General features: G+C 34.9%; 1 protein-coding gene across 2 annotated transcripts; it reads right to left on the bottom strand.

Annotated features, from left to right (window-relative positions):
* Positions 1 to 14: 14 nt before the first annotated feature.
* Positions 15 to 9950, bottom strand: LOC113738423 (histidine--tRNA ligase, chloroplastic/mitochondrial-like). Of its 2 annotated transcripts, XM_027265619.2 has the most exons (11): positions 9572 to 9949; positions 9007 to 9102; positions 8440 to 8528; positions 8117 to 8246; positions 6781 to 6873; positions 5254 to 5328; positions 4627 to 4744; positions 3404 to 3546; positions 2435 to 2563; positions 627 to 790; positions 15 to 393 (listed from the first exon to the last, which is right to left on the bottom strand). In XM_027265619.2, exons 1-11 carry the CDS (start codon positions 9917 to 9919, stop codon positions 255 to 257), a joined length of 1524 nt encoding a protein of 507 aa, XP_027121420.1. In that variant the 5' UTR covers positions 9920 to 9949; the 3' UTR covers positions 15 to 254. The 2 variants fall into 2 exon arrangements, with proteins under 2 accessions (XP_027121420.1, XP_027121421.1); XM_027265620.2 differs by lacking the exon at positions 9007 to 9102 and having other exon boundaries at positions 9572 to 9950.
* Positions 9951 to 10605: the final 655 nt, after the last annotated feature.

Here is a 10605-nt window from a genome sequence, read left to right as displayed (position 1 = left end):
TAGAACACAAACTCTAACAGAACAACTAACCACGTTAATAAAGCTTAAGATGAATGATCATTATGCTGGTAATTACCATATGTACCATTACAATTTTCTCCAATTAAAGTGTAACAGGGTAATTCTGATGGATGTATCACCTGTCGTAGTTTTTCTTAAGAAAATACCTAAAGAATATTATAACCATACTCACAAAAAACATATGTACTAGAGGCTACAAAACTCCTTTGGTTGATTAGCTACAGCCACACTTGCTATTCTAGTTCATCAACTTTTACCTCATACTGTTCCCCGGATGTAAGAATTTTTACACCAACCATACCTTTCTGCCACTCAGCACTTCCCACCAAGATCAGCCTCTGTGCATTTATCCGTGCTGCCCGTTTGAACACCCTGTGAAAACAGAAATTCTGCATGGTTAGTATGTCCAAACATATAAAAAATATTAACTAAAGCTGTAAAAATCTATCAGGGAAGGAAGATCAAATAATCATAATAAAAAATTTTACTTTGTAGGAAAATTTTCTTCCTCCTACAAGCAAAATTTTTTTCTTTAGCCAACAGCAAAATATTAATAAATTAGCTATGACTTCTGCAAGAAGCTTAAACCAACTATCATTTCGTACCATTTCAGAGGTTTATTCTCCAAAACCAAATCAACACTTTGGCCTTTTTGCCTGAGAATACTAGCAACTGCAGCAGCTGTGCCTCGAAGATCCTGATCAAGTGAGCAGACAATGTTCTCCACTTGGGGGCTTAATTCTGGCAGAAGTCCTTTCTCCTTGAGCAGCTAAATGACAAATACAATTGTACATGAAAAAGTCAAGCCAAGATCTTCTAGGATGGTTCAGAATAACAGCTAATTTGAAACAGGTAAACGCTACCATGCATGCGACCATCAATAAATTGACAGCAAACACTAATGGTAAAGAGCCTTTGCAGTATAATCCAGAAAACATCCCAAAAAGTTTATCCAACAAAAAAACTTGAGACAGAAGCTACCCAGTTCTCCACAGCAAAAATGTTATCCATTCATGATTGTAGATCGCCTCCAGAATTAAATTCTCAAAAGAACATTAGATTTTGATAGTACACTTAGTTTCAACTCATGGACTATACCCTTCAATTACTTAGTTTCAACTCATGGACTATACCCTTCAATTACCATTAGAAATCATGTCAACCATGTTTCAATGGAATGCCAAGCATGTTTTATGAGATTCCTTTTTTTTTTCTTTTGAACTTCGCTGAATGTTGGTTGATCCTATAGCAGCTAAACAATGGTGTCGAATTACATAAACTAGACAGGCATCAAAAACATAATGATTGTATGAGTTACAAAAAAAGATCAAGAAAGTACAAAATGCCAAACAAATAGCTAGGTCACCACAACTTAAGAAGAATAATATAATGTTAGGAACTCCCAACTTCTATGACAAAACTCGATCTTTAAGATGAGTATGTAGGCAGCTAATGTTTCAGACAAGTACTGTTTTCATTCCTAAGAATCTTCTTTTATTTTTATTTTTTATGTATTTATTTAATTTTTTTGGTGGATGTAAAACATTAGTAAACAATCAAGAAGGAAATTTAGAAGACAGTGCCCAAAGGAGAATTATAGTCTGAAATCTTCTTATGTAAACTCTCCTGTTAGTCAACATAAATTTAGGGTAGACTAAAATGTATACTTTTCTCATACTGGACATTCTCCATTACCTAATGCAGGCAAAAGAGGCTGTTCGAAGAGTAAAATTGAATGATAATTATTTCAATCTTACTTTAGAATAATAAATAATTACTTTTCATCGTATTGAGAATTTAGTTATGTTTGAAAAGAGTTAAATTAATTCTGATTAAAGTTTGTTTGCTTTGGTCGTTTCAGTAGATAATGTTTCAATTCCTGTCACAATAAGACATTGGATATTATACAAGTTTGAGTCTTTAAATAGATATGCAATCTCTTTATATAACTTAGAGTTCATTAATGGTTTTTGACTTTCTGCATTTTCCTAAGCACTTGCAAAATAAATGTCCTCTCTCTTATCTTTTTCCCACGCATCTCTCACCTCTCTAAAGGTTTTTTCTTCTCTCTTTTCCCTTATCACCTTTCTGCCAAGTATCATCACACCACCCTGTTCTTGAAAGCGAGGTGACATAATTTGTTTAACACCTAGGGTAGATTACCTTTTTCTCCATGTTGTTGAGGCTGGGAGACAAATGTCCCCTTATGGTTTGAAATAGAAAACCGCATTCCATCCCTCCACTAAAATTTGAATTTACATGTAAACTTCTATTTTCTGGCAATGATTATTATAATCATAAAAAACACAAGAGGCGGAATAATCAATTCTTACTGCAGAAGATGCTTACCACCAATGCCCAAACTACAAAGTAGAGCTAATCTCTCATAAAGGGAAGAGGAAATTTCACTCACTTCTACTATTACGGCATCCCCAAAGCCAAAGCCACAAGCTGGAATGTTATCACCTCCAAATGTAGAAAGCAAGTGGTCATACCGACCACCCCCACAAATGGCTCGCAGCTTCCCTTCCCGGTCAAACCCCTGTAGACAACTATCATTAAGTCTGTGACAACAAAGATGTACATATTCTGCAACTATCAATTAACTTTAAGCAGCTGTACTTGATTGCATAAGTTATACAAATGTATGCAGGTCACATACACTTTCCCCAACAATTTAGCATTCGGACAATAATTGTGACGACCTGTTATGCTTACAAGCAGATCAGCATGTGCATCCCTTAATGGATACATTTAAAATATGGATCTAAATGGTTCTTCAAATCCATGTACTTGGCTTAAGTGCCTTGGCATATAGCGTCAATGCCCTATTTCAGAGGACTTTTACAAGAATAAGACGGAATCCAAAACAAATTAATGGGTGAAAAAAAAAAAGAAAGATAAATAAGGTTTGGAATGATACAGCTGAGAGACGTGATAAAATCCAAAAGTGCTTCTTACCCAGTCATGAGGCAAAAAATGATCAATTTAAATTTAGTTAAAACAGCATGACGTAGTAATTTGTTTTTAGGTAAAGTAGCTGCAAAAGCTGCATAGCCCAGTCTCTAAACTTCCATTGAAAGAACAAATATTAAACTTTGTTTTTTCAAGTAGCATAAAATTTGACTGAATCACCAAAATATTACTTTCCAGACTTCAAATCACAGAGGCCACTGAAGGAAACCCCAATCTGGCAAGAACAACCTATTTGCTAGAGATACTACATTGTGCTATATACCCTGATAAGCACTCAATATCCCACATGAAACATTAGGATAGCAGATAAGCAAACACTCTGAACTAGTAAATTTTCATAATGTTAAAAAAAAAAAAAGGAAAAACTTGTTCAGAGAAAAATGAGATCAATTTTAAAAAACCTGACCTCAAACACTATCCCAGTATAATAGGCTAGACCGCGGACAACAGACGCATCAAACTGAATCCAGTCAGCATAACCATACTTTTCAGCAAGTGAAAATAATTGCTTCAAATCCACAAGAGCTTCCCCCACTGTGCCAAGTTTCTCTACAGAAATGGAATAGAATATTTAGAAGGAAAAATAGTACTGGCAAAAGCTACAAAATTAAAATTACCATGATGATGGTACTTATCTAAAAGAAAACTGCACACTACTAATTATGGCAGCAGAAACAAATGTAGATCTAATCATCATCCACATATTTGTATCATTATATTATTGCTAGCTCAGTTATTTTTCCCCACCCATCTCTCCAAATGCAAAATTGTTAGCTCCATTAACTCAGTAGATGTCCAATATAAAATTCAACAAATGTTCAATGAAATTCCAACTCTAGTCCTCAGGACAATCCTAGAGTATAAGCTGCAGATAAAAATTTTCCTTGTTTCCTTCTTAAATTTCTTAACACCAATGTCGCCATTCTAAGTAGCCTGACACTTTCGATAAATTCTAGTTAAGTTACACCCAGAGCCTGATTCACTCCATCAAATAAATGGTAAGAAAACCTTAAAATCAGAAGTCCCACATGTAATAGCTCAATTTCAACTGCAGAGCATCTACATCTTTAGACAAGTTCATAGTTAATGTAGCAATGGTAAACTTGTTTGTAGTAACACAAAGGTGCAAATGGTTCAATTTCATCTCCACAAGTTCTGTAGCACTTAAAATTTCCAAGTCCCTAAGTGCACCCTGCAATATTTGAATAAACTCCCAAATTTTAGGGAATTTTTCTTATGATACCAGTTTTCAAGCTTTTTATTGAAGAGAGCAAATTTGAAGCTTCATAGCCTAGAGATTGGCACAAGTGTGAATATGATTTATACTACCACATATCCGCATTTATGATTTATACTACCACATACCCACATTACTTATTTTCAACATCAACAATCAATGCCGCAAGTGCAATAAGAGTGAAAAAGGAAAAGAGTTATTGTTTAGGGCTGGCATGAAATACTAATCCCTTAATTTAAAAGCCAGGGGCTCAAAGGCTGACGGGGTAAACAGAGGATAAAATTTACTATTTATTCTCAATAGAAAGCCTTATTAATCAAAGTTTAGGGTATCCAGCCTCAAATCCATGATTTTGCACATGATAAAAATCAAAATGTTAAAAGTGACCAAACCTTCCAACTTTTCCAAAGACTTGACAGAAAGAACTTGCAGCAGCTCCTCAATAACCTCCTCTGATAACTCAGCAGATCTCAACTCTTTCTTAATATCATCTATTGGAATCTTTTCCATCTGTTTCAAGCCAAATATTACTAAAGATGCAAATCTCCAGCCAAACTTACATAGATGCATAAACATAGACAGGAAATAAAGATGTAAATTTATCAAGTAAACGGTACAGATTAACAATCTAATCTGAAATAGAAAACTCTTTCTATCCAAGCTTTCCCCATCCACAAGCCCCGAACAATTTTTCCAGCCTTCTTAACCTGACCGTACACAACTTTTCTAGACCCTCCATTAACTGATAAGAACACCCAGGATAGAACCTCCATTTTCAACATAAAGATGAAATAAGCATTTAGTTACCTAATGGTCAGACCAGTTGAAACCCAGATCCACTATCAGAAGTAAAAGAAAAGGTTTGATTACATGAATACACTGACTACCTATCATGCTGAAAGAATCCAGCTTGTTAGAAGCTATAAAAACTAAAGGGGAGCAGAAAAGTATCACCAGTCATTCCATCAGAAAGTTGGAAGAGGAGAAATTGCATGGTAACAGATACAGCATTGTCTGACCTTGTCTATAATGACACAAACTCTACCAAATAAATGATCAGGTACGGAATATCCTCTTAATACTTCTTGTAAAACCTGCAAGAAAATTCAGCAATATTAGTGCCACAGAACGGCACACATAGGCATCAATATCTGCCAGTTCGCTAAAGAACAAGAAAGACTTCAAATAAGATGCAAAAAACACCATGCTTATCACCATTCCAACAAGAAATACCAGATCAGGTAATATGCATCTCAATCTTATCCAGCATCACTAAATAATCACTGAACTGTGGTGCCATACAACACCTTGTGAGTACGTAGAGACAGACAGCTAACTGAAGCAGATATGTTTTTTCTCTCATGTCTAATAAAATTAGAGTCAAATGTTATGCTTAAGTACTCCAAAACTCAGTGGAAAATCAAAGCTTTTGCATAGATTTCAAAAGATCAGGAGATGAACCAGGAACCTCTATTTCTTCTTCAGATTCCTATAGAAGCACTAAACAATCAAAACTCAAACTTTGGCCCAAAAAAGGAAAAAAAAAAAATATCAGTATACATATTACATCTGTCTATAATGAACAGTGTTCTGCAGGAATTAACACATAATATCAATCAAGGCTGTATCGAACTAGTTAGAAAAATGCAGGAATCGGGCCATAGATTGCAGATAGATTTGTATAGCTCAATAATTAGTAAATTACAATGCATAAAAAATGTAAAATGTTTAAGAAGATAGAGATGTATACGACAAATAAAAAATCTCCTTCCCTGTGCTTCAGCTTATTTTCTGCTCTCTCTCTCTCTCTCCAATCAAATATTTCTTCTAATACTCTATTTGTAGGAATCAACAGCTTCACAGGAAATAAAGTGTCACAAAATTACACCAAAAAAGAAACTACCAAATGAGGCCTTCAACACAGTCACTAACTTCATCCAAATTGCAATAATATTAATACAAAATAAAATGTCAAATCGCCTCAGAAGGTAATAATTGGAAAAACAATCACTACAGGATAGTAATTACAAAATTTTCATGATAGCAGGAAGCATACGCCAAAAGCAGACGCCAAAGTTCGTACAAATTATTTACACAAATTTAGTTACTTGCATCTTAAACATATTTTTCAATCGCCTTTTTATCTCACATACATCACATCAAAAAAGTGCTACAGTATTTTTTTAAAAAAATTATCCCAAATGACCTCCTATGCAAACACACTCATTTCACTTGAATTTAACTACGTCCAATGAAATTCATTTGTGAAATAATGAAACTGAAAGGGCAGATTAAATTGCTATTCAAGAAATACATCTCCACTGGGATTGCATTTTTTAGAAGTATATTAAGAAAAAAATGTAGAACTTTTTGGGATGTGACGTATGTGAGATAAAAAGGTAGAGAATATAAAAGATGGTTGAAAAATGTGTTTAGAGAATATTCAAATGAACTTTTCCAAATAATGGACTATCAATATGGAGCTATTCTCCAGTAAGTACAACCTGCAAAGCTTAGAGGAAGCAAGACCTACAGAGCTCACTCACCTTTCTACTGGAAACCTTGAACCCAACATCAGATGCGGTGATACCAATGCGCTTGAAAAAGGTGACAATTGATGAAATCAGCTCAGCCTCAGCCTATAACAACCAATAAAGAGAAAGAGAATTAAGCTCTTATAAAAGATTAGGTCGCTGTCCAAAAACTCCTTAAGCTGCATTTACTTGGTACACATATGAAACATGGTGAGGCCTAGAATAGTGGCCACAGTTCTTCTATCCAAGTTACTGGTTGTAAACAGCCCTACTCATATAAGTGATTAAATAATCCCCAACTAGTCCAAAAAGCAATCTTCTTGATAGACATGGAGAAACTGTAATAACAAACTTTTCAAAGGAATTGGAAAGCTACTAGTCCAAGATGTTAGCTGGAAATCTCTAGGTAAAATTCAAGGGCAAGAGAAATCATGTTAATTGCGTATTCAATTCTGTCTCAAGCAATGACTCCTTCCCCTTGTGCAATTTAATTGGAATGTGCTTTCTGAGTTAAGTGTCATCATTTACTCTCCTAGGGTATTTCCTTTGTTGTTCTGGGAGCAAATAAATGCAGAAGAAAAACTAACAGTCCACCAGATTCACAATTGAACAACTTCTCAAACTGACAGGCCTAAAAAATTCACTTGGTGGAAGCCACTTCACGACTAAAAATATTATTCCTGATAAACCGTCCAAAACAGCATCTTCGATTTAATGTTGCACTTGAGAAAATCGAACTGTCACTCACTTGGATAAAATAACAATAGACAATCATCAAATTAGCATTTCTTTGTCTTCAAGTTACTGAATTCGAAAAAAAAATCACAACAGTGACAAACAAAAAATAGAAGTGATTACAAAAAAGCCCTAAGAGAAGAACTAAGAAAGGGCCCCAACATGGAGATTCATCGTAGCTTATTCAAAACCACCATAAATATCTAGGTTGATTTCTCAATGGAGTAACTAGCATTCCCTAAATGAAATATCATCACATCATTAAAATTAAAAGGTACAATGAAGTCTAAAATTTTGACTAAAGAATCTCATTAGTCATGACTATGATGGATACAACAGAGATTCAGTCTGGTAAGTTTTCTAAACAATCAGTCTGCAGTACTGCAGAAGCAACAAAACAAACTAGTGAGGCAGAAAAAAGAACTCTCTCAACTAACTATTAGATTTTCATTTAATAATCAATAACCCATATGCCTAAATGCATCAAGAGATGAAAGAATAACACTCTTTCATCAAATGTAAAGAAAATAATGAATTCCTAAATACAAAAATTTCAATAAAATGATATCTCAGTCACAATTGAGAACAAGAAAAGCAGAGTCAGTTGATATACTGTAACATCAGGAACGCCAATAATATCCATATTCCACTGGTAGTGCTCACGACGCCGGCCCCTGGTCATTCTCTCATAACGCCAGCACTGTCCAACAGCAAACCATTTTAGCGGAAGTGGCACAGATTTTCTGGACAGAAAAAAACATGGAGATCAAAATCTGGCATCTGTACCTGGATACAAATCATCAACGAAGCATAAATAAACAATAGATGACATAAATGCATTTTAAAAGAATTCCTGAGTCAACAAGGCCAAGAAAGTTTACATAATTACAATATCCTGTATAATATTTAAATCAACAGAAAGCAGAATTCAAGTACCCTTTCTGTATCACAAGCCTTGCCAAGGAAGGAGTAAGTTCAGGCCTCAATGCAACTCGACGGTTTCCCCGATCCTCAAAGCAGTAAAGCTGAGTGCACAAATGAAAACAAATTTGAATTAATCTCCCCTCATATAATTGAGATATAATAAATATCCGAGTCTTTTCAAATTTCATCCAGCTTACAATTCTTTCCTTCATACTTCTTTACTAAAAAAAAAAATACTCTTTCACTTTGGGTCAGAGCAAAGCAGAACCATGATTGTGCTCAGAATGACTAAGGCATAAGCAGACACAAAGGGATAAATGCACTTACAAAAATTGCGCCCCAAATTAATGGTCTAGGGAGGGTAAAATATATGCAATGCAATTTTAAACAGTATTCATCGCTGCGTAGCAAATATTACATGTCTTTCGTCCATATCTTACATTTTGGCTTGTTTTTCCACATTATATCAACCATCCGTGTAACCATGCTTTAAGAAAATCAATGAAACATCCATATTAAATATTAAAAGAGAAATTAAAAAATCATACAAAAACAACAATAAGAACCTCAAAGACAAACCTGCTCTCTAATTTCCTCCCCTGCTTTCCTGATGAATAAAGCCTCTGACTCTAGCACTGGAAAATCAACCTCTTCAAACCCATATAATTGTGAAACCTAATCTTAAACCCAAAAAAAAAAAAAAAACTACCAATTAAAAACATATAAAAACATCAAATACATGCCTGCCAAGATGAAGCAAAGAGAATTAGTACAGAATTTACACATTATTTATAACCTCTATTCCTCAGTGGTCCCAAATATTATTCATCGTAGCGACTCCGGCACGTCGGACTACTTCACCACCAAAGTTCGATTCCACAAAACATGAAAGTTCGGACAAAGTAATATCTTCTCCTAGAGTGTAGCTACCGTACCATATCGGATTATAAAACAAAACTAGTCTACAGCAAAAAAGTTCCTAAATTTAGTTGAAAGTGTCTATAATTTAAAGTCAAATTAGAGTCAATTTCCAGTTAATTTCCGCCCACAAAACATGCATTATCAAACGTCAATTATTGAATAATTTTGCACACATTTCTTCGCAATACAAAAAACTTTTAATTTCTTAGCAAAAGTTAAATACCTCTTTGAAGTTGTTAAAGAGCCAATTGCGAAGCCGCATGTCTTCAGGGGGGAAATCGCGGGTACCTTTGGGAGGATTAATGTCGATTTTCTGAGCTATGTCCGGTTGAACAGGAGGAGAAGAGATTGAACCGGACCGGCCAGTTCGGGCATTGTCAGTGGAGAGTGGCTGAGTCTGTGCAGAAGATGAAGTAGAGTGAGCTCTCAATGCGGGAGCTCGAATAGATGAGGAGAGTAGAGACAGAAGAGTTTGGGGGAGGAGAGCGGTGGCGAACCGCCGTGGACGGAGGTGGTGGTGGTGGTGGTGGTGGAGGAGGATAAGGAGGGAAGGGTTTGCAATAGCCGGCATAGTTTTAATTACGTATCAACGGTAACCGGACAATATTAATTAATGTTTTATGAAGTTAAAAAGATGGGGAAAATGCACTTTTCATCCCCATTGTTTGGGGTTGTACCAATTTGGACTCTATTATTTCAGTGAAAACATACACTTCCTCTCTTAAGTTTTGACCAATTGGAACAATTGACATTTAATCACCTAATTTGAGCTAAAATTGAGGATGTTTAATCACTTAATCTTGGATGGAATAAAATGCGTGAGAAGTACGCAACATTAGTAAAAAAAATCCTAGGGGAAACAAAATTCATATTTATTTCGCATTTCTTGTGATTCTTTAACTCGACCATTTAGCACATTTATTCACACTATATTCAAATTTTTGCTAATGAATTTTGTCTCCTATAGGACATTTTTACTAACTCTGCGTGCCTATCATGCATTTGTTTCATCTAAATTAAGTGATCAAACGACACTTTCTGCCAATTGGAGTGGTTAAACATCAATTGTCTCTAATTAGTCAAAATTTGAAACAATAGGGATCAAATTGGTCCAATTCTACACAATAGGGATAAAAAAGTGCATTTTTCCTTTGAAAAGATAAAAGATTTTCTCATGAGAAAATGCCACATATATATATATATATATATATATATATATATATATATGTTTAGGATTATTTACTCTAATAAACCATC

The sequence above is a fragment of the Coffea arabica genome, chromosome 6e (genome assembly GCF_036785885.1).
Source record: "Coffea arabica cultivar ET-39 chromosome 6e, Coffea Arabica ET-39 HiFi, whole genome shotgun sequence".
Classification (NCBI taxonomy): Eukaryota; Viridiplantae; Streptophyta; class Magnoliopsida; order Gentianales; family Rubiaceae; genus Coffea; species Coffea arabica.
This window is presented reverse-complemented; position numbering and strand designations above follow the sequence as displayed.

Excerpts from the sequence above, each read along its gene's own strand:
- LOC113738423 (XM_027265619.2), bottom strand. The coding sequence starts at position 9,919 with ATGCCGGCTATTGCAAACCCTTCCCTCCTTATCCTCCTCCACCACCAC. Across the intron at positions 2,564-3,403 it reads ATACTGGGATAGTGTTTGAG|GGGTTTGACCGGGAAGGGAA; the intron begins GTCAGGTTTTTT and ends AGTTGTCTACAG. Across the intron at positions 791-2,434 it reads GGGATGCCGTAATAGTAGAA|CTGCTCAAGGAGAAAGGACT; the intron begins GTGAGTGAAATT and ends TTTGTCATTTAG.